Source organism: Carcharhinus amblyrhynchos, chromosome 4 (assembly GCF_965287045.1).
Source record: "Carcharhinus amblyrhynchos chromosome 4, sCarAmb.v2.hapA, whole genome shotgun sequence".
Lineage (NCBI taxonomy): Eukaryota > Metazoa > Chordata > Chondrichthyes > Carcharhiniformes > Carcharhinidae > Carcharhinus > Carcharhinus amblyrhynchos.
The window spans coordinates 16893007-16918292 of record NC_137327.1 but is presented as its reverse complement, the minus strand read 5'-3'; the positions used below and the strand labels follow the sequence as shown (position 1 = coordinate 16918292).

Sequence of the window (25286 nt, the reverse complement as noted above, 5' to 3'; positions counted from 1 at the left end):
ACACCAAAAATCAATCCAGGTTTTTTTTTAACTCTAGGGCCTAATTAAAAGCTCTCAGGAGGGCTTTCTACTCAATTCACTGTTAGACTGGGAAAATGCCCTCTTTGTACAATTTTTGGCAGGTCAGCTTAACATCAATACATATGAGGCTACCTACAAGTACAACACTTTTGCAGATTTTTTTCTGTCTACATTCAGAGGTTCAGAAAGTCAAAGTACAACACAACACCAATTGATTCTTGCACTCACCTCTAAACATATTACATTTGAAAAGACAAGGAAACTGGACCTAATTGCTCAGTGGCTTAAAGAGCTGACACAGGCATGATGGACCAAATGGTTTCCATTTGTGTTGTATCACGCGTTGATTCAAATGGCCAGAAATGAGCGACTGATGGTCAGCTTTCAGTGTAATAAGAACATTACTTGATTTTATATTGACAGCAAACTGAAAATGACTAAAAATAGGATTGCTTTAGTAACTAGTGCAAAATAAGTGATTAAGAGTCACTTACTCACTAATTTTCTGCAGCAGATCACAAGAGGATTGCCAGGTGATACGTTCCAGGTTCAAAAATCCTATAGAAAACCAATCTGAAAGCAGTTTCTTCAATACTTCATTCATTTCCTGAGATTCAACACAAAGTTAGTAAGCAAATGTGACCAAGTTCAGAAGGAATATTTATTTCTGATTAAATAATTCAGTAAAACCATGTCGACTGCTTTGAGGTGGTCTTGTCATTACCATTTTCATTACTTGTACAGCAACAGCATCCAAGAGTTCTAGTAATCGACCATACAATTTGACTAATGTACCACTTTCAGATACCATTACAATCTATACAAACCAGCAACTAATGGAGTACTCACACATAAAGAATTGATTTCATTTTGAATAGGAACAGATAGGTACTGCTTCTAAAACCGATATTTTATCATAGCTGGATGGTTACATTTAAGTAAATACTTCTGGAACTATGTGATTTATATTCAAGATGAATTATATTTGCAAATGTAAATACAATGGTATCTTTATTTGCAATAAGGTATATTTCCAGTGCACTTGGACAGAAGCACCTGTATCGTAGCTTCTTAGAAAAGCTGTACAAACAAGGATTTGAGTGCAAACAAATCTCAAAACAGTCAAAAACAAAAAAAATTTAACCAATGTTTTGCATTTTGTGTTTTCATTATTTATAACATATAAACAAATGAATAAAAAGATAAATTGAATAGTTTCAATGAAGTATGTTAATTTTCCTATGTGATTAAGGATTCACAATTTTACGGATGCTTATTTTTACATATAATATTCAAAAGCAGTTAGTAAAAGAAAGACTTGCATTTATGCAGTGCTTTACATGACCAATGAACATCACAAAGTGCTTTACTCCCTATGAAGTACTTTTTGAAGTGTAGTTACTATCATAATGCAATAAACACAGCGGCTAATTTTTGTTCTACAAATTCTCACAAACAGTAGTGTGACAATGATTAGATAGTCTGGTTTTTGTGATGTTGTTTAAGGGATAAATATTGGCCATTTAAATATTATGAATACATTCTGACACCTTCAAAGATGACAGTAGCTTCTTTGTCATGAATAATCCTGTAAACATGATGTTAACAACAATGTCTTCTAACCTATGAATTAACTCAAAGTGTTTTGTTATATAATCATTTGCAAGAAAGCAACAGTAGCCTGGCATGGTTGAACCTTTGTTTTTAAATGGATCTACCTTTTCCACTCCACTTCCTATGCATGTATGTTGCATGCCATAGGTTATGCTGTGTAAAGACTCCTTGGATTATGCTCCCGATGTTAGCGCTAATATGGAAAGGACTAGTAAGATAGACCATAATGCTGTCACCTACTGTCTGCTGGTTTCAGCAATGCTATGATTAACAAAATTGTACATGCAGAGTAAAAGTGGAGACAATACTAAATACTCAGAATCAGAATTATACTTTCATCATGCTATCATCATGTGGGCTTATAGCTTCATTTTTGTTTTAAAATGTTAAATGCAAAACTTATTTCAGGAGGGGGAGAGTGAAGAAAAAATTTTTTAAATTGAAAATGTTCCTTAATTTGTAGAAGATTAAATGCGAAAAATGTCAGAATAAGCTGCAAGTTAACAATTCACATCTTAGTGCTCTGAGGAAGTTTCACGATGCAAGTTTAGTAAAATGGAATAATGGGCATGAGGAATGTTTGTACATATACCACTGAATTGTTTTTTCAAAAATGTATTTTTTAATGAAATTATTGATTTTAGCTTTCCAAATCTGGGTTATGTCGAATAGGTTTGCGAGGAATCTGTGTATAACTTGCTTAGAATATTGAACAGTATCTAATATCAGGGTGAAGTATGTGTGATTATAGCAGTGCCACTATTTGTGAGAACAATTTGTGTTGAATTCAAGTGTCAGACGTCAAGGGCAAACTAGTCCAATTGTGGTTCTTTTTTCTCAACCACATCAATAAATATGTAAGACCTCGCAGTAAAACAGGGTAAACAGAGTTGAAGGCAAGTCAATTCCATCTCCAGACCCTGTGGAAAATTCACCACCTGGTAGTTTCAAAATGAAAAATCTCAAACCACAGTTTCAATAGTTTTCCACTGCTCAAGTCTCAAAGGGTAAAGTTGCACAAGATTGGAAACAAAACTTTATTGTCTAAAATTATCCCTCAATTGATTTGTCCCTTCTGAACGCAATGTTAAAAATCGATTTGATGGTTCAAAAAGAAGCAGAAAGCTGGAACTTGCATTTTATAAGGCAGTTTCTCAAGATGTTCTATCTCACTTGTCAGCCAAAGAAGTACTTCTACAGTATAATGACTTCACTTTTGTGTATACAAATGGAGAAGTATTTTGTGCACAGTGATTTGTGCATGAAAATCCCACAAACAGCAATGCAATGAATAACTAGTTATTTCTGGTTGGTTGGGAATGACGATTAGAAAATCTCTCATGCTCAAGTCTGAGAACGGGGATTGAATCAACAACTATAGGGGTCAGAAGCAAGGGTACTATGGCTAAGCCAAAACTGACACTGGGGGCTTAATTCTCCCTGCTGGTGGGGGTGGATGGTTTGGTGACAGGCAGGAGCAGAGAATCAAGTGGGAGCCAAAAGTCTGAAACTCGCCAGCATAAAATCACATTGTAATTCTCTCAATGACATGTTAATGGTTGGATGGTCGCGTTCGTGGCAGGTGCTGTGAATGCCATTTGGTTATAAGGTGGGGCGGGGGGTGGTGGTGGTGGTGGTACAGGTGCCCTTTCCCCATGGTGCCACATATCAGTGTCTATCCAAACAGGGCAGTGATGCGGGACTTATGCAGTCACCGCAACATAGGTCTGAAATTCAATGTGAGGTGAACTGCAAGGTGAGGCCAGAGGGGGTGGGGGAGATGGCTTAATGAAGACAGGGGGCAGTGTAGTGGGAGGGCTGTGCAAGAGGGAAAGGTTGAAGACTTACGATAACAGGCAGAGGGGCAAGAAGGTGGATGGAGATGACAAACAATGGGAGGCAAAGGGAAGATTGAAGGGAGAGAAACTGGACAAGGTTGCGTGAAAAGATCCCAAACAAGGGGGTCAAAGGCATATCACATTGATTAATGGAAGAGGATGCACAAAGACTCCAGATGCAGTAGACAGCGATCCAAGTGGGGTATGGATACCTTGCAGGTGATAGGCTAAGGGGAAGGGAAGATGGTTCAATTAAGGAACAGACTTCTTAAGGCTATCAGCCTTTTTCCTCCAGGTTGCTGACATCTTGCAAGGTCTGGTGAAGACAGGTGGGCAGGGGAAGTGCTACAAATGTGCTGAACTAGTATTTAAATATGGCGCTGGGATCTTCAAACACACAATCTGATGGCAGGCAGACAAATCAGCTGCAAGTTCACCAGTGAGTTGGAGGGGCTCAGAATCTGGAGCAGAATCCTGCCATTCTGGCCAATAGGAAAAGCACCATGAGAGCTGCCCACCGCTGTATTTAGTTACAAGAATGGAGAATTCTGCCCTGAACTATCTTGTCCGCCTTGGAAAGTCACTTTGCAAACACACTACATAAACACAGTGCCTTTGAAAATGTTAATTATAAATCAGTCCTTCAACCCAAAAAAAACTCCAACTGGTGTGGATACATGCAAGGCAAGAAAGGCGGTACTGTGGCACAGTGGTTAGCATTGCTGCCTCATAGCACCAGGGACCGGAGTTCAATTCCCGGACAGGTAAGTGGGAGTTCTGTCGAAGGAGCAGCGCTCCAAAAGCTAGTGGCTTTTGCTACCAAATAAACCTGTTGGACTTTTAACCTGGTGTTGTGAGACTTCTTACTGTGTTTACCCCTGTCCAACACCAGCATCTCCACATCATAATTTAAGATAAACAGAAACTAAATACTGTGGAGACTGGAAATTTGAAACAAAAACAAAATGTGCTAGAAATACTTAGCAGATCTGGCAGAATCTGCAGAGCGAAACAAAATTAGCATTTCAGGACTGTGACTTTTCAATGGATTTAAAGTTTGATTGTAAAGGGTATCATTGTCAAAATATTTCCTACTTAGCAGCACTGTTGGGAAAGCTGATGCAGTAATTTGAATACATTCGTATTAAATTAGTAAAAACACTGCTTAATTTCTTAGTATACAGTATGTTTATATATATTCACTCCTGCTGTGCAGAGAGCATCACTATGAAAGAATGTAGTAGGGTTGTAGTTAAATGTGACCTTTCCTACTCCTGGTTGCTATTTCTGAGGGTCAGTGAGATGAAAACATGTACTATCCATAAATTTGTACCATTTGCTCAATTAATAAATGATGGAAATAGCTTCTTCCAGAAATAAAAATACATTGGATTATATACAATCGCTGAGGCCTGTATTTTTCAACCTTTTAGAAAACAAACCTTGGCAACACAGGTTATGAACATTTGGCACTGAATCAAAGGGATCCTGATGTGTTTCAAGCCTAGAAAGTGGCAACAATTCAGTGTCAGGTCCTGATCCTGACACTAAAGCGCACTAAGGGCGAGTGATGCAAAAATCCGCCAAATTGTTTCAGGTTAACGCCAGCTACAGTACAACTCCAGCCTGGTACACAGCTAGCTGTGTCTAAAAATAAGTTATTGAGCCTTTAGGAACTTTCAAAACTTTATTTGGAACAATTTTAAATGCAAGGACAAAACTCTTGCCTCCCTAACCATAAAAAAAACTCCTGTAGAGAAGTTCCACATTGCAATCTCTCACATATGGTCTTTCAGTGATTCATGGAGGATGAATTATTTAGGTCCACAGTTAATAGTGCTTTGATGATACACATTGTTAATGTACCTCAGTACTCATGAGATTGAAGCCAGTTTGCAATGTAACAAGCCTCTACTGAATGCACATCCCAGCTGGCAACTACAGTATAACTGCAGCCAGAATAACAGTGTGACTAAAAAAGATTGTAACATCCTGTATCATCAACAGTTTCAATCTCTGCATGGCACCCGAAACATAAACTAATGGAGACAATAAATCCTTTTGAGAAAAGAAAACAGAAATATACTGAATCATTATTGACCAATAAAATAGATTAGCCAATTTAAATGTAGTCAATAACATTTTTAATTTGTTTTAACAATTCAAGCTATCCATTAGAAATCAAGTATAAATAAAAGCTCAAAGTAAAAATTAATTTTAAAAATTGCTGTTCTTCACCGTCATTTCAATAGACACTTGAATTGTGTGTGATAAATACAAAAGTATCTGATGCTTATTCTGAAATATGGGCTACATTAAAAGTACATAATGCTGGCATGTCCATATTTTTCAATCTGACCTCTTCAACAAATCAAATCTAAACCACAAAGACTTAAAGGTTCCTATGCTTTTGCAATGCTTTCATAACATTCTTCATGGAATCTGCATATATATCATTTTATTTTAATCATCTTTCTAAAGCAAAGATCATTTTGTTATGGACAGGCATGAGGGGCATTCTCTTCACAATCTATAATCTGTGTTTTTGAAATGGAAACGGGGGTGTTTCATAAGAACATAAGAACATAAGAAATAGGAGCAGGAGTAGGCCATCTAGCCCTTCGAGCCTGCCCCGCCATTCAATAAGATCATGGCTGATCTGTTGTGGCTCAGTTCCACTTTCCCGCCCTCTCCCCATAACCCTTAATCCCCTCTCTTATCAAAAACCCATCAACCCGCTTCTTAAAAATATTTAGCGAGGCAGCCTCCACCACTTCAACGGGCAGAGAATTCCAGAGATTCACCACCCTTTGAGTGAAGAAGTTCCTCCTCAACTCCGTTCTAAACCGCCTCCCCTTTATCTTGAGGCTGTGCCCCCTAGTCCTACTGTCTTTTTTGAGCGGGAAGAGTCTCTCCACCTCTATCCTATCCATCCGATTCATCATCTTATACGTCTCAATGAGATCTCCCCTCATTCTTCTAAACTCTAGCGAGTACAAGCCTAGTTTATTCAGCCTCTCCTCATAGCTCAACCCCCTCAACTCCGGTATCAGCCTAGTAAACCTCCTCTGCACTCCCTCCAGGGCCAAAATATCCTTGCGCAGGTGCGGCGCCCAAAACTGCACACAGTACTCCAGCTGCGGCCTCACCAATGCCCTATACAGCTGCAGCAAGACCTCCCTACTTTTATATTCAATCCCCCTCGCTATGAAGGCCAGCATCCCATTCGCCTTTTCGTAACCCAAGTGTATTGTCAATTTGAATAACCAGCAGCACACTTCTTGTGATTTAAACAGAGGTTTTTCAATTCACAAGTTCAGCCTGAAAACTGAACACTACTGGCTGGAATTTTACCAGCAGATCACAAAACGCACCGGACCAGATGAACCTCATTTGCACCCTGTCAAACAAAGATCTGACTACCCCCTTCAGATTCTCTATCATGTCACTAAGAAGCCGGCATAAAACATATTCAGAACAGAATGTGCGGATGTTGGGACTCATCTCAAAAATGCCAGGAACTGTCCTCGGAGTTCAATATGGGGGCCACCCGTGCTGGACCATGGAATACCATAGCTGTGGGTCTGGAGACCATTTCAGGTGGACCTTCCAGATTTGGTACCCTAAAGGGGTCCATCTTCCAGCCTCAGAATGTTCCAGAAGATCCATACTTGTCCTCAGGAGGAACATCATTTGGTCTCAGGGTGCTCCTGGAGACCTATCTTCATTTTCAGGTGGTCCACAATATTGGGTCAGAGATATTGGCTGCCTTTTCAATATGGCACGTGGACATTACGGTGGACAACATGCCATCCAAGCCTTCCCCCCCAGTGGGTGCATTGTGAAACAACTGTTAATTAATGAGATTAGGGTCGAAGAATTTGGTGCATTTTCCCACTGATCTTCGCACCAGGAAATGCTCCATGTTCCCACTCTTGCCACATCACTTAGTCTCAAAATTGGAGAATTTCACCCAGTAAGTCTTAGAATCCATAGATTTGGATAACTTGATAAACAGTAGGAGGTATGAATTCCATAAACAGTTTTGCCTTGCTACTCCACTCAAGGGAGACATTCCACCCATGGTCATTCCATTAGGAACTTTCCAGAGGCTTGAGATATTCCTAAGTCTCTGCAGAAATTACAAAAGTCACCTGATTGTTGGCAACCATCACAGTAGCCTTTCTATTTTTAAAAGAAAATGCAGCTTCAGAAAATTCTATACAGAATACAGTCCATGCTTAAAGTTAGCAATTATCAGCAGAATTCTACCATCTAGGACTAAGTCCCTTGATGGGGATAGGGCATTCATCCCCTGCTGAATAATATGATTTTGCTTTTACTTACCTGTGCAATAGTTGGAGTAGTATTCTTTATGTCAATATGATCAAGTTTGCTTAAAGTTATGAATATAGAACGCCTTTTCTGGGCATGCCAATTTCTTTCATTGTTTTAAACCTATAGTTCTTCCATATTTTCTCATCGTGCACTGGGAGAGATATCATTTACCAACTATAATTCATTTGTATTCTAGGTATGGGATACCATCCCAACGGCTCAATGTTGTAAATTCATACAATCAACAAAAACGAAGTTTCCATGCTCTGAAAAAGGCATCACATCATGGAATCTATTGCAAAGCTAAAGAAAAGTCCAATTTGTGAATGACTATAATTGACCTATGTTTTCTGCAGAATGATAAAACCTCATTGAAAATATGTGAGACTGCACTTATTAACATTGGGTGAACAATTTACATATACAGCTAACAAAGTTTTGATATTCTTCTCTCAGCTTGCAGCAGATTCCACAAGTACCATAGATGTGTCAACAAGAAGTATTCATTTTAGACTCAGTCTTGCCAAGAGAAAAAGAAACATTGTGTAATTGTATACCCAACCACATTACTAATGGTGTCAATCAATCGACATTGTTGATGTAGAACAAAAATGAATAAATTTTAATGCAGCACTCAGCTCAGTAGAAAGCAAGAGATTTACAAGTTAATGGCAAAACTACAAAATACCAAAGGCAAAATTTTCTAGTTACCTTTTTAGAATAAAAGGATTGGAGGAGGAGCAGGTAATTACTAGAACAATACTACGGATGAAGGACTTCAATTACATGAGGCGACCCAAGAAGGTGAGATTGTTCTTAGTGCAGAGGAGGTCAAGGGGAGATTTAATAGAGATGCTCAAAATCGAGAGGGTTTCAAAAAGTAAACAAAAAGAAACCATTTCTCACTGCTGGCTAGGTCAGTAACAGAAGACATAGATTTAAGACCACTGATAAGAAAAGCATTATGTAAAGGTGGTGGAAACAAATTCAATTGTAACCTTTAAAAAGCAATTAGATAAATGCATGAAAAGCAACAAAAGAAATACAGGGTGTGCAGAGGAGAGGGACTACCTGGATAGTTCCTTCAAAAAGCAGACATTGGCATGTTGAGTTGCCTTGCCTTTTCTATGCATCCTGATTAAGCTAATATCTGAATTCACAAGGGAATGCATATATTTCTGTCCTTCCTTTCCTCATGCTTGTGACCCACTAGTCATCCCAACTGAAAAGATACCAGTGGTGTGACCTACAACACTAATTGTGCTCAAGGAGCCTTGTCTAGCAAACATGATCATATTGACATAAAGAGTACTACTCCAACTATTGCACAGGTAAGGAAAAGCAAAATCATATTCTTCAGCAGGGGACGAATGCCCTATCCCCATCAAGGGACTTCATCCTAGATGGTAGAAATCTGCTGAAAATTAACATAGAACATAGAACATTACAGCGCAGAACAGGCCCTTCGGCCCACGATGTTGCGCCGACCAGTTACAAAAACAATGACCTACTAGCCTATACCAATCCCTTTTCGTCCATAAACCTATCCAGAGATCTCTTAAACGCCCCCAAACTAGACGCATTTACAACCGCAGCAGGCAGGGCATTCCAATCCCTCACCACCCGCTGGGTAAAGAACCTACCCCTGACATCCGTCCTGTAGCTACCCCCCCTTAATTTAAAGCCATGCCCCCTCGTGCTAGCTTTCTCCATCCGAGGAAAAAGGCTATCACTATCCACCCTATCTAAACCTCTAATCATCTTATATGTTTCAATAAGATCCCCTCTTAGCCGCCTTCTTTCCAACGAAAACAACCCTAAATCCCTCAGTCTCTCCTCATAGGACCTCCCCACCATACCAGGCAACATCCTAGTAAACCTCCTCTGCACCCTCTCCAACGCCTCCACATCCTTCTTGTAATGCGGGGACCAGAACTGCACACAGTACTCCAAGTGCGGCCGCACTAGAGTAGTGTACAGTTGCAACATTACACTGCGACTCCTAAATTCAATCCCCCTACCAATAAACGCCAAGACACCGTACGCACCCTATCTAAACCTCTAATCATCTTATATGTTTCAATAAGATCCCCTCTTAGCCGCCTTCTTTCCAACGAAAACAACCCTAAATCCCTCAGTCTCTCCTCATAGGACCTCCCCACCATACCAGGCAACATCCTAGTAAACCTCCTCTGCACCCTCTCCAACGCCTCCACATCCTTCTTGTAATGCGGGGACCAGAACTGCACACAGTACTCCAAGTGCGGCCGCACTAGAGTAGTGTACAGTTGCAACATTACACTGCGACTCCTAAATTCAATCCCCCTACCAATAAACGCCAAGACACCGTACGCCTTCTTAACAACCTTATCTACTTGATTCCCAACTTTCAGGGATCTATGTACACACACACCTAGATCCCTCTGTTCATCCACACTATTCAAAGTCCTCCCGTTAGCCCTATACTCGACACATCTGTTGCTCCTACCAAAGTGAATTACCTCACACTTCTCCGCATTAAATTCCATCCGCCACCTCTCGGCCCAGCTCTGCAACCTATCTAAGTCTCCCTGCAGACTATGACACCCTTCCTCACAATCTACCACACCTCCAATTTTGGTGTCATCAGCAAATTTACTAATCCACCCAACTATACCCTCATCCAGATCATTAATAAAAATTACAAACAACAGTGGCCCCAAAACAGATCCCTGAGGCACACCACTCGTAACTGTACTCCATGATGAATATTTACCATCCACCACCACCCTCTGTCTCCTATCTGATAGCCAATTCCTGATCCAACTTCCTAGATTACCCACAATCCCATACATCTGCATTTTCTGCAGAAGCCTACCATGGTGAACCTTATCGAACGCCTTACTAAAATCCATGTATACCACGTCAACTGCCTTGCCCCCATCCACCTCTTTGGTCACCTTCTCAAAAAACTCAATAAGGTTAGTAAGGCACGACCTACCCGCTACAAAACCATGCTGACTATTTCTAATCAATTCATTACACTCCAAATAACTATAAATCCTATCCCTAATAATTTTTTCTAAAACCTTGCCCACAACAGAAGTAAGACTCACCGGTCTATAATTCCCGGCAAAGTCTCTGTTCCCCTTCTTAAACAATGGGACAACATTCGCTATCCTCCAATCCTCCGGGACTACACCAGAGACCAATGACGACCTGAAGATCTGAGCCAGAGGCTCTGCAATCACCTCTCTAGCCTCCCAGAGAATCCTAGGGTAGATCCCATCCAGACCAGGGGACTTATCTATTTTCAGCCCCTCAAGAATTTCCAGCACATCCCCTTTATCAACCGTAATACTGTCTATTTTACACCCCTAATTGCTAACACTTCTCGACTTCAGAGGGATGTTTAAAAAAAAATTTCAACAGTTTGCAAGCAAAACCAATATGATTACTTTCCTATTTCCAAATGCTCTTCATTTCTTGCTTCTACTTTTTACTATCGTGTTGCAGCTTTTGCCATGCCCATTGGCAATGGTCTTGTATCTTTTAAGATTAGATTTCCTCCTGTGAAACTTCAAGTCACATTTTTGACACCAGAAAAAAAGAATTCTGGCTCTCTAAGGCATAAGGAACATTTTTCTCTGAGAAAGCACTATCCACTATAACCAATTCCCACATAATTACAACAACCTTTGAAATCTTACCAAAAAAATCTTACTGAAAAATGAAACGAAGTTGATTCTAGTGCAAAAAACAGTGTTTCCTGCCAACGGCACCAGTGTGTTTTCGGCCCAAATCTTATGCCTCATTAGTAATAATTTTGATGCCCACGATTATCTTGCCTCACTTACAGCATGTTGCATCTTATTTGCATGTCCCATGACAGCTAAACTGCTGAAAGCATAGGAGAGTTTCATATAAACAGCTCCCCAGCACTTGTTCCATAATGACTGCAGGAGATGACAGCCAAACAGGCTGCAACGCAGGTGAGCAAAAGCTTGGACAAAGAAGAGGACGTAAAGGAGCATCTTATTGAAGGAAAGATGGCTGGGTAGAGAAACATAAGAACATGGAGCAGAAGCAGGCCATCTGGCCCCTTGAGCCTGCTCCACCATTAAATAAAATCATGGCTGATCTTTTTGTGGACTCAGCTCTACTTAGCTGCCCGCTCACCATAACCCTTAATTCCTTTACCGTTCAACAATTTATCTATCCTTGCCTTAAAAACCTTCAATAAGGTAACCTCAACTGCTTCACTGGGCAGGGAATTCCACAGATTCACAACTCTGTGTGAAGAAGTTCCTCCTCAACTCAGTCTTAAATCTGCTCCCCCTTATTTTGAGGCTATGCCCTCTAGTTCTAATTTACCCGCCAGTGGAAACAACTTCCCTGCTTCTATCTCATCTATTCTCTTCATAATCTTATATGTTTCCATCAGATCTCTCCTCAGTCTTCTGAATTCCAATGAGTACAGCCCCAGTCTACTCAGTCTCTCCTCATAAGCCAACCCTGTCAACTCCAGAATCAACCTAGTGAATCTCCTCTGCACCCCCTCCAGTGACAGTATATCCTTCCTCAAGTAAGGAGACCAAAACTGTACACAGTACTCCAGGTGTGGCCTCACCAGCACCTTATACAGCTGCAGCATAATCTCACTGTTTTTAACCTCCATCCCTCTAGCACTGAAGGACAAAATTCCATTTGCCTTCTTAATTACCTGCTGTACCTGCAAACCAACTCCTTGAGATTCCTGCACAAAGATACCCAGGTCCCTCTGCACTGCAGCATGCTGCAATTTTTTACCATTTAAATAATAGTCCATTTTGCTGTTATTCCTACCAAAATGGATGACGTCATATTTGCCATCACTGTACTCCATCTGCCAGACCCTCGCCCACTCACTTAGATAATCTATACCTCTTTGCAGACTGTCAGCATCCTCTGCACACTTTGTTCGTCCACCCATCTTAATGTCATCTGCAAATTTTGACACACTACACTTGGTGCCCAACTCCAAACCATCTATATAAATCATAAACAATTGCAGTCCTAACACTGATCCCTGAGGCACACCACTAGTCACTGATTACAAACCAGAAAAACACCCATTTACCCCCACTCTTCGCTTTCTATTAGTTAACCAATGCTTTATCCATGCTAATATATTTTCCGTAACACTGTGCATCTTTATCTGATGTAGCAGTCTTTGGTGTGGCACTTTGTCAAATGCCTTCTGGAAATCCAGATACACCACATCCACAGGTTCCCCATTGTCCACTGCACATGTAATGTTCTCAAAGAATTCCACCAAATCAGTTAAACATGAACTGCCCTTCATGAACCCAACATGACCTGCCCTTCACGAACGGAGCAGCTTAAAGGAGGAATTCCGGAACATTAGAACATCGGCAGCTGAAGAGTTTGAGTTAGTTACTAAAATAAGAAGATATCAGACGGTTATGGGGCTGGAAAGAATTACAAAGATGTGGGAGGGGCAAATGAAACCATAGAACAATTCAAATACAACGGAGAGAATTTTCACAATTGAGCCAGTTAACAAGAGCTAGTGCAGGTTAGATGATAAGTGAACAGGACTTGGTGCGAGTTAGAACATAGGTAGCAGAATTTTAGACGGCCCCAAGTTTATAGAGGGTTAAACATGGGACTCTTGACTAGGAGTGTGCTGCATCAAAATAAAGTTGGAAAACGGCTTCTTGTTCACAATGCCTTCTGTCTTATCAATAGTCACATTCTGTGTGTAGCTGCTGACTGCTGCATATGTTAGAAAGCTGAACAGATAGTTATTAAAATTGTATTTCAAACCGGGTGACATGTTGATTGAAGATGTAGGTTATACAGGCAATGTACCATCCCACACCTCAACATCTGTAGCAGCAGCAGTGTTTGAACAAATTCATCAAAATGCACAGAATTCTGAATTTTTTAACACTGAAACCAGTCATAGAATTAAAAACACACAAAGGTTCAGGCTGTAAAATTAGAGGAAGATAAATTAGAACAGGACTGGAATTCATTTATCTTGGTATGGCAAAAGACATGATGGCAATAACTCTACTTGCAAAGCAGTAAAACTAATGAGGCATGCTCCACCAAGTTTTCAAACCTCTGTAAGCTTGGAAAAACAAGGATTTCCATGTCAAATCAGGTATCCTTTTTACAAGGCATGTGCAATTCTTATATTGTTTTGAGGATAAGGTACACCTATGAGCAAACAAGATGAGCCAATCTGAGATGCATTCCACATAAACTGCCTTAGGAAAATCCATAACATCAGAGATAGATAAAGCAAGATCAAGAATGCGAAAGCTCAAGGAAAACTGCCCTGTAACCCAATCAGACACTGCTAGTCTCAGCTTAGAGTGAACATAACTCCAGTAAGCCAAACTAAATTATGACCTGTAAAACTACAGAGACTGGAGTTAACTAAAAATTTAGATGGATAGATTTAATCAGAAAAGATGCAGAACCCACTGTGGACATTCTTTTTTGCCAACACCTCCCAATTAAAAGGCCAAACTCTTCAGTTTTGGAAGTAAAAGAGCAAAAATTTAAACAAATGCATTTTGGGAGAATCAAAATGGAATTTCCCCAAATGGAATTTGGCTGAATATTCAGCAACTGGTTAAATGCATCATATTTGTCCCATAACTACAGTAGCCGATTCCGGTTTTAATTTCACAAGCCATGAGCTATTTCACCTCACCACCGAAGAATTTCTTAAAGAAATTCACATGGACCAGGCAATGTCTTTCTCTACATATCAGGTTCTTGAAATCACCTCCGTTCCCAATATACATAAATTACCAGTAAAAATTCTGAGCCATCTGGATTTAAAACAATCAAAGATGAAAGTTTTGCATGCAGACATACAAAACTCTTGCTGGCAAAATAAAATTCTGCTTCAAAGAGTCACCATTGGGATTTGAATATCTACGCTACAATATAAACTCTGAGGATTGAAATCTTTAATGAGCCAATGCGCTGGGAACACAAAAACATTTAGGAAATATTTTCCTTCACTTTCCTCCCACTCTCGTGATAAGGAGTAATCAGTATTCCAGACACTTACATGACAATCATCTTTCTTAACTCTCAGCATGAAAGAGATCACCAGACTCCTCTAGAATATCAAGAAAGTGAAAACTGCCATCAAGGGGCTTATGCTTCCAAAGAACATACTGTGTCTTCCACTACCAGAAGAGACAAGACTATGGACAACTCTACTGTCACAGACTAATCCACCATCAGACCTGCCAGTCAGTTACAGAGCAAGGAAGCTAGTGCACATCTATTTTATATTCCTACTCTGCAACAGTGGGCCACAGCCTGTCCATTAATGTCCCTCACCTGGGGAGCTGTGCAAATCTGAAAATACAACTTTCACATTCTTGTGAAGTAACAGTGGCACCTATGTGTTCAACTATCCTGAGAGTAATTCTTTTTGTGGTTTTAAATCTTGGCTTGATAAGGAATTATGAAGGCTTCCACAAATGAACCTGGAAGCCATTTAGAGTCATATTTCGGCCTATCGAGTATGCACCGACAATACCCACCACTAAAAACCCACCATAACCCTCTGAGTGAATTTTTTTTTGCCAAATCCCCTCTGAATCTCGTACCCCTTACCCTAAAACTCTGCCCCCACATGGCTGACCCCCTCAATCAAGGGGAACAAATAAATCTGAGGAAGCAAAAATGGTAATGCCAACGTCCTTCAGAAATGTTAATCCAACTGTTCCTCCAATTCTGGGTTTGATAGCGAACTGAAGCAGTAAAACTACAAGTCACGTGATTTGACCAGTGGAAAACAACATTCATCACTGATGTCTCTGACAATTAAAAGCTCAAATAAACTGACGGAAGAGAGCTCTCTGAGGTTGTGTTCCACTTCAGGAACACTTCTTAAAGCTGAAATAGCTGCTGAAATTGATTTCAGTGACTTGTACATCATTACAACCTGTGAAATATTGCTCTCTTGTAATCAACTTACCTTTTAACACACATTACTCTATATATATAATCACTCAACTATATTTTCATGTATTTACAGCAGCTTAGTTAAAAGCAATTTATGCATATACAAAGTAATTTCACCTTTACAGTAACTCACACTGGATAACGGTGTAATGTAACATAGAGTTCAGTGGAGCATCTAAGATGATTTCTGAGAAGATAATCTCATGCAACTTTGGTTTCAAGAGAAGATTTCCATATTTACAGCAGTGTTGGGTTCAAAAGCATCAAACAATATTAGTGACGAATACTTTCACATAAAATTATTTGTTTACTACTTTACAAAATGGCATTAACCTATTTAAATTAAAAAATCAACTTGCATTTTTAAAAGCATCTCTCACAACACAAAGCGGTCCACAGTGAATTATTTTGAAATGGCTGTTACGCTGGCAAACATGCCAATTTATGCATTCATGCTACAAACAGCAATGAGCTTTTTTACATGGAGGAGGCGGCCATTAACTGGAAATTAAGGGGTGAGCCCTCTTTCACCAATTTTGGAAGCTATGATTAAATTTTACATTGTTCAGGTAATCAGTTCTCTGAAGCTCTGCTCCTCTGACATAGGCTGTCCTGCCTCCAAGAGCTGCTGGACAGTTGGAGGTTCAGCAGCTCTTCAGTCCCAGCAGTGCCTCTGAGAGTGCAGGCCACTGCTGGGGTGCAGCAAGTCCTGGACCAGCAACCATCAAGGAGGTTTGGAGTAAAGTTAATCAACATCAGGAAGGCCTAGATCGGAGATTGGGAGGATGTGTCAATTGTGAGAGAATGGAGGGGAGGATCTTCTAGTTAGCGTGGCCCACCACGGGCCACAGAGTGCCTATCAAGGGGAGCCCATAGGGAGTCCAGATTCCCAGCAGTAGCAAATAGGTGACAGGTACATCACATCCCACCCCACCATCTGACCAATTTTAAGCCCCAGGGGGACCCAGCCTGCTCCTGGGGGAGAACCTGTGGATGGCCTTCCTGCCCCACTGCCAACTGCTAAATGGGCAATTAAAACCCACTTAACTGCCTTACCCACCACCACTGGTTTTCATCCAATGGCAGGCAGGGGACTTACCATGTGGGAAGTGCCAAAAAGAAAACGCTCTACAGCATTATCTAAGTCCATTCGTTTTGGGACAGCACTAGCCATTTCATTCCAATTCCAGTACAAATCCATTCTCTGTTGCTACCACTTAACTAATCATAGGACCAGATCAATAATTTACCATCAATTTCACAATCTAAATGAGGCTGTCCATATAAAGCACATCCACTGACATTTCCCTATTACTTTAGATACGGCCACATAATATTCAATTCATCAGACATGGTCTTCCTTTAGAAATTCATGTTTGCCTTTTGTAATCAGCCCCAATTTATTTAAGTATTTTAATTCTTCCTTATATATGTACTTATAGCTTACCCACATCAGATGTTAAACAGATCTCATAATTTGCTGGTTTCTCCTTTATCTTTCTTAAATAATGAAAATATATTTGCAATTTTCAATATAATGGAACAATGTTGAATTGTGTGCACTTTGGAAGATTATGGCTAAGGCATCAACAATTTCCTCACTGACTTCCTTTAAAACTCTGAGGTGGAAACAAATCCTGGAGATTTGGCATCTTTAATCACATTATTTTTCCTAATATTGCTCTCTTGAGAAATTTGGAAGTTGCAGCCCTTGATTTATTATTCGTTAACCTGGAAGGTCAGGCAGATTATTCCCTTCCTTTCCTGTGAAAACTGACACAAAGAATTGTTCCACAAGCATGCCTTAAGGAACTTCCTTATACTTGCATTATCAAAACTACCCGAATTTGTGTTTACATTATTCTTATTTATTACCTTCTTTTCATATTTTCTTCTTGCAGCTTGTGCTATCTTTTTTCCCTTCCTTTGCTGTTCTTTATATGAATACCGGGTTCCATAAATTTATACTTTAAACCATCCAATTAATTCCAAGAGAGAATCGAGCTGGGGATCTATGGTATAGCTAATTAGCATCACTATCTGGTACAAGACCCATGTGATTCATGTTGCCTGAGAGAAAGACCTTAAGCGGGAAAGAATCCATTGAAAGTAATTATTGTAGAAGTTAAAGGATTTTTAAAATATCCCTGAATCTCACAAATAGAATCTGCAAGAATCAGAGGTAGAGAAAGAGGGCAAGAGAGTTAAATGGAAGAACCTTTCCTTTAGTTTAGAGTACAAGCTGCCTTTTTAATAGTGTTTAGACAAAGTTGCTTTTAGTTTGTTTGTTACAGTAAGTCTTGTTCAGGCTAGCAATTGTGTTAAGCTTCTGCTTTTCAAACATGATCATTGTAAGATAACTTCCTGTGCTATAAAGATTATTAGCTAAACTGGTTAATTACTAAACCTAGTACAACTGGCATCATTAGTGATTCTAGAATATATTTCCTAGGAAAACAATGAAATACCAATCCTAACTTTCTGCAGTGAAATTATATTAGTTTTAAAGTGCAAATTTAACATTTTTTGAAACTCGTGGGAAAGATTGACGACAAGCTCTGGCTTTTGTGAAGCCAATTGCAGATTGGCATATTTTCCAGAAATTGTAGTGATTTCCAACTCCTAGCATATCTCTTGCCACAAATTGCTCTTCATTTTTTAAAGTGTTGCGCACCTTAAAAGCATTGCTATTCTGACAGCTAGTTATGACCTATATATATATTGGGTAACTGGCCATTTCTCTACACCAATACCTTGCACATCACTGTTTCGTTTCTGAAATGACTGGGGTGTATATACGCCACATTACTCAGCGCCAATGGTGGCTCTATTGGTAGCGTTCTTGCCACTGATCCACCAATTTCAGGGTTCAAATCCCACTCCAGGACTTGAGCACATAGAAAGAATCAAGACTATGACCCTCCAATGTAACACTGAGGGAGAGTCACTTGTGCTGTTGAAATGTAAAACTGAGTCCATGTCTGCCTACTTGAATGGATGAAAATCCTTTGGTACTATTTTGGAAGAAGAGTAGAGAAGTTATCTCTTAGTCAGATTTTTCCTAGTTCCCACCTATCTCAGACCTTCTACTCTGCTCCACCTCCCTCTTAAACAGCTTAAAATCCATTACTTTTCTCCTTCTCCAGCTCTGGACAAAAAAACCGAAATGTTAACAGTGTCTCTCTCTTCACAGATACTGCCAGACCTGCAGTGTTTTTCTGGTATTCTCGTTTATTTCAGATTTCCAGCATCCATAGTAACTTCCTTCTATTTTTGTTATCCCCCATATCCTGGCCATTATTTATCCTTCAATCAAAATTACAGGAATAGATGATCGAGTTACTGTTTACAGTAAACACAATTTAGCTATTGCATTTCATACAATAGTGATTACACTTCACCCAGCATGGACAACATCCTTCCTGAGAGCACAGAAGGCCAGCGAGGCATGGTTGAGGTATAGAAAATTGTAAGAGACGTAGATAGGAAGACAATTTTCCCCTTAGTAGGGGGTCAATAACCAGTGGACATAAATTTAAGGTAAGAGGCTGGAGACTTAACAGGCGATTTAGGGAAAAAACATTTTCACCAAGAGGGTGGTGGAAATCTGAAACGCTGCCTGAAAGGATGATAAATGTAGAATCCTCACATTTAAGAAGCATTTACATGAGCACTTCAAACACCATGGCATAAAAGGCAACAGACCATGTGCTAGAAAGTGGGATTAAAATATGTGTGGCGTTTGCATTCTCCCCGTGTCTGCACAAGTTTCCTCCGATATTTTGTTTTTTTTCTTTCAGTCCAAAGATGTGTTGGTTAGGCTGAATGGCTATGCTAAATTGCCCCTTAGTGTCAGAGAGATTAGCAGGATAAATACATGGAGTTATGGGGATAAGGCCTGGGTCGGATTGTTGTTGGTGCAGGCTTGATGAGTTGAATGGCCTCCTGCTGCACTGTAGGGCTTCGATGCGAATACGTTTATTTCTTCGTGTCACAAATAGGTTTACATTAACACTGCAATGAAGTTAGTGAAAATCCCCAGTCGCCACACTTCAGCACCTGATTTGATTTCATTCATTATTGATATGTATTAACATACAGTGAAAAGTATTGTTTCTTGCACAGCTATACAGACAAAACGTACCATTCATAGAGAAGGAAACGAGAGAATACAGAATGTAGTGTTATAGACACAGTTAGGGTACAGAAAAAGATCAACTTAATGCAAGGTAAGTCTGACAGCAGCAGGGAAGAAGCTGTTCTTGAGTCAGTTGGTACGTGACCTCAGACTTTTATATCTTTTTCCCAAAAGAAGATGAAAGAGAGAATGTCCGGGGTGCATGGGGTCCTTAATTATGCTGGCTGCTTTGCCGAGGCAGCGGAAAGTTTCGACAGAGTCAATGAATGGGAGGCTGGTTTGCGTGATAATTGGGCTACAGTCACAACATTTGTAGATCCTTGAGGTTTTGGGAAGAGCAGGAGCCATACCAAACTGTGATACAATCAGAAAGAATGCTTTCTATGGTGCATCTGTAAACGTTGGTGAGAGTTGTAGCTGACAGTTTGGGAAGAAACCAGAGCACCCGGAGGAAATCCACAGACATGGGAGAACATACAAACGCTCACACAGACGGTACTGAGAATCGAACCTTGATCCCTGACGCTGCGAGGCAGCAGTGCTAACCCACTGCACCACCCCATTCCTCAATCCAAAGTTGTGTGGATTAGGTTTATTGGCCACACAAAATTACTGCTTTAGTGTCAGGGACATTAGTATTGTCAACCATGGGGTTACAGGGATAGGGCCTGGGTGGGTTTGTTGGTGCAGGCTCGATGGGCCAAATGGCCTCCTACTGCGTGTATTCTATGATTCTACATAAAATGGATAGGTATTTGATGGCTGGTGCAAACACAATGGACTGAAGGGTTTTTTGCTGTGCTGTAAACCTCCATGACACAATACATCTACTTGGGTCACTGTTTGTGGTATATATTGGTCTGCACTGCTGCCTGGGACTCAGGTTCGATTCTTATGTTTTTTTATGTTCGATTTCTTGTGTTCTTATGATTCCCAGCCTGGGTTACAGTCTGTGTGGAATCTGCACTTTCTTCCAGTGTCTGCATGGGTTTCCACTGACGTGGAGATGCCGGCGTTGGACTGGGGTGAACACAGTAAGAAGTCTCACAACACCAGGTTAAAGCCCTGGGTTCCCCCTCACAGTCCGAAAGATGCGCTGGTTAGGTGCATTGGCCGTACTGAATTCTCCCTCAGTGTACCCAATCAGGCGCTGGAGTGTGATGACTGGGGGACTTTCACAGTGACTTCATTGCAGTGTTAACGTAAGCCTTACTTGTGACACTAATAAATAGACTTTAAGACGGTCAGTGTTCAGGAAGGGCGCTATATAAATGCAAATTGTGTCCTCTTTTTTTAAAAATCCTTCCCTTACCCTGAGCTGCGGGCTGTCTGCGGATTTGGATTTCAGGAACTGGAGGATGTCCGCCCGCAGGTCAACAAGGAACTTGACGCCTCCCTCCAGGCGGGAGACGTGGCCGATCAGCAGCTTGTACCGAGGGGTCAGCGCGTACCGCACCCGGTCCTCGGCCAGCAGCAAGGTGCCCAGGTCCCGGTCCTGGGCCTCGGCCACCCCGCCGCACAGCTCGGACACCAGGCGGTGGTCGACGCCGTAATCGGCCGCCAGCTTGGCCAGGAAGGCCGGCCGCTCGGCGGCCTGCAGGCCCCGGTAGAAGTGCACGAACTCCTGGCTCGGCAGCTCCTGCAGCTCGGGCGGCTGCTTGCGCGTCTCGTAGGGCGGCAGGGCCGCCACGGTGCGCCGGAGGATGTCGTCCATGTCGGCGCCCCCGGTGCCGGGAAAGGAGCAGCAGGCGAGGCCCGGGGCCCTCAGCAGGGCCGCCGCCGCCGCCGCCACCGGCGGCCCCCTCCCGCGCCGCGCCCACAGCAGCGGCCAGCGCACCATACCCGAGTGCCCTGTGCGGCTGCGCCAAGCCTGAGGGCCTAGGCCCCGTTACCATGGCAACCGCCAGCCGCCCAGTCCAGCTGGTATCCCTGGGCACAGTTCAAGTTTGCGGTTCACTTATTTAGTGCCACAAGTAAGGCTTACATTGACACTGCAACGAAGTTACTGTGAAAATCCCCTAGGGACCGCACTCTGGCACCTGTTCGGGTACACTGAGGGAGGATTTAGCACGGCCAGTGCCCCTAACCAGCACATGTTTGGGACTGTGGGAGGAAACCGGAACACTTGGAGGAAACATAAGAACATAAAGGAGCAGGAGTAGGCCATCCGGCCCCCCGAGCCTGCCCCGCCATTCAATAAGATCATGGCTGATCTGTCGTGGCTCAGTTCCACCTTCCCGCCCTCTCCCCATAACCCTTAATCCCCTCTCTTATCAAAAACCCATCAACCCGCTTCTTAAAAATATTTAGCGAGGCAGCCTCCACCACTTCAACGGGCAGAGAATTCCAGAGATTCAACACCCCACCCAGACACGAAGAGAATGTGCAAACTCCACAGTCACCCAAAGTCGGAATCGAACCCGGGCCTCTGGCACTGTGAGGCAGTGATGCCACTGTGCCATAATGTGAAGATGCCAGTGTTGGACTGGAGTGGCACAGTAAGAAGTCTCACAACATCAGATTAAAGTCCAACAGGTTTATTTGGTAGCACAAGCTTTTGGCGTGTCGCTCCTTCAGGTGCACTCTTCACTCACCTGAAGAAGGAGCAACACTCCAAAAGCTTGTACTACCAAGTAAACCTGTTGGACTTTTAACCTGGTGTTGTGAGACTTCCCACTGTGCTACCCAGAGACAATCTTCCCTCCAACCCTGTCCTCGTCCAGACACCCAAACCCCTCCTCATAGATAAACAAACACCTTCATAGCAAGAGGATTTGAGTATCAGTGTAAAGATGTCTTGCTGCAGTTATAAAGGGCCTTGGTGAGGCCACATCTTGAGTATTATGTGCAGTTTTGGTCCCCTAGTCTGAAGAAGGACATTCTTGCTCTTGAAGGAATCCAGCAAACGTTCACCAGACTGATTTTCTGGAATTGAAGTATTGACATATGAAGAGGGACTGGACTGATTAGGCCTGTGTTCATTGGAATTTGGAAGAATGAGAGAGAATCTCATAGAAATACATAAAATCCTAATGCAGCTGGACAGGCTAGATGCAAGAAGAATGTTCCTAATGCTGAGAAAGTGCAGAAGTAGCGGTCACAGTCTATCAATAAGGGGTAAGCCATCCACAACTGAGGTGAAGAAAAACTTCATCACGCAGAGAGTTGTGAACCTGTGGAATTCCCTACCCACGTTGTTGAGGCCAGTTTGTTGAATATATTCATGAGAGAGCTGGAGGAATCAAGGGATATGGAGAGAAAGCGGGAGTGGAATACTGGAAGTGCGTGATCAACCATGATCATATTGAATGGTGACTCAGGCACGAAAGGCTAAATGGCCTACTCCTGCACCTATTTTCATGTTTCTATATTTGTATATCACTGGCTGATGATGGTGACTGATAACCGGAACCTTGCCCTGGGAGAACAATCCGGAGCTGCAAATGAGGCATCTGCAGGATTTTCAGAGGATTTGTCAGGAAAACTCAAATTGAACTTCACATCACAATCTAATGGAATTGTCAGTGAATCATTTATTAGCCGGTACATCAATACACCACTGTCTACCATCTTCCAGTATGAACACCACTGCTTACCATCCACCAATGTGAACCTACCTCCAATTATTAAAGTTCCTTACCTGCATTTAATTAAAATTTTAAATTAAACTTCAATTTGAGATAAACCCGCACAATGCAGATAATACCACTGTCACAAAATTTTCCAATTTTTACATTCTGTTCTTAATGCAGTTTATTACTCGGTGCTCTGTGCAATCACTCTTACGAATCAAGACAATCATAAAGCTTGGTTCAGGTGACCACTGCAGGGTTTCTCCAGAGCAGAACAGGCATCAAAAGCATGGGTTTCAGCACACTGTTTGCTTTATCGCATTTTTTGAATTCCATTGTATGAATACTGTGCACAATTAGGTGCGTGGGCTGCACATCACGGTCATGTCAGTGGATGGCCCTTGTCACCCAGCAGCCATTCCTGGTTTGCCATGGGGGCTGTGTTTTCAGATGATATCACTGAATTGTCACTGCATATGGTTGAGAAATGGAAAGAGGCCAAGGGGACATCAGCAAGGGAAAAAAAAACATTGCAGGTGATTCTCAGGCCAGAACTGTAGAGATAAGCATGGAACTATGTAAGTGCAGTCCCAACCACCTAGTTGACAGTGGATTGGTGTTGCAGGAGGATTGTGTGGTCTACCACAACAAAGGCTACAGAAATTCAAGAATGACCTGGAGGGACAGTTTACCTTTGTCTCAGTCACATAGATGTCATTTTATGATTTTGAAAAGAGTGATTTCAGTACTTTGGGCAGAGGTGGAAATCTGATTTCAAGTATTCAAACATGGAGTTCTGGGAAAGATTGGCACAAGTTTGGGAGGCAACAGCACATTCAAGGACTTTGGAGAGAAAGGGGAAGCGAAGGATGGAGGGTAGGCTTGCAAGGATGAAGGGGACAAGGTTTTTTTTAAGAGAGAAGTAATGACGGCAGATTTAGAGGAGAGAGGGACTAACGCTAAAGTTTAAAATCTATTTACTAGTGTCACAAGTAGGCTTACATTAACATTGCAATGAAGTTACTGTAAAAAAGAAACCCTAGTTACCACACTCTGGTGCCTGTACGGGTACACTGAGGGAAAATTTAGCATGGCCAATTCACCTAACCATCATGTCTTTTGGACTATCTGTGAACATGGAAGCCAGGGAAGTTGGTTGATCAGCTTAATGGGAATAGAGTTGAAGGGGTAGGAGTGAGCGTGCTGGACAAGATGAGCTCAGACAGCATGGGGAGAAATTAAGAAATTGAAACCAGTATAAGTTGTGTTTTCAAGGTTAGAGCAGGACAAAACTAGAAATTGGGCCTAGGGGAAGGGAAGGAAGCAACCAAGACAGTTGATTAAATGGTCTCAACTGAGAATACTGTATTTTAAACATTTCTACATGTAGTTTAGACACAAGGCAATTAATTAACTGATCTGTTCGATTTGGAAACAACTATCATATCACAGTATGACATACCTTCTCTAGGATTTGTTCTAAATACTTCTTTGCTGGATTACAGAGAAGCGACTTATGGGGAATTTTAAAGTCAAACCTGTAAAACATGAAAAATGTATAGCTATGCAAACATGTCCATTATCGGTAATATGTTAAAAAAGTCTTGGAAAAGTAATCAATCATTTCTCACCCAATAGTCCACAGACTGTAATCAGCAGGGATAATATCTGAAGAGGTTTCTGGACTATCATGAATGATTGAATGTATAAGAAGCAGTATTCAATATTTTGAGGAAGGATCTGAATTGAAGTAACAAACAACAAAGAAAAGTTAAAACTCTG

General features: G+C 41.5%; 1 protein-coding gene across 1 annotated transcript in view; it reads right to left on the bottom strand.

Annotated features, from left to right (window-relative positions):
• The window catches only part of mlycd (malonyl-CoA decarboxylase), a 39836-nt gene extending 18036 nt beyond the window's left edge, over window positions 1–21800 (bottom strand). The window contains exons 1-2 of the mRNA XM_080186751.1: window positions 21245–21800; window positions 516–628 (exon numbers count right to left, since the gene is read on the bottom strand). Of these exons, the coding sequence (XP_080042877.1) occupies window positions 516–628; window positions 21245–21772 (641 nt within the window). The 5' untranslated portion in view covers window positions 21773–21800. The remainder of the gene's footprint in view (window positions 1–515; window positions 629–21244) is intronic.
• Window positions 21801–25286: the final 3486 nt, after the last annotated feature.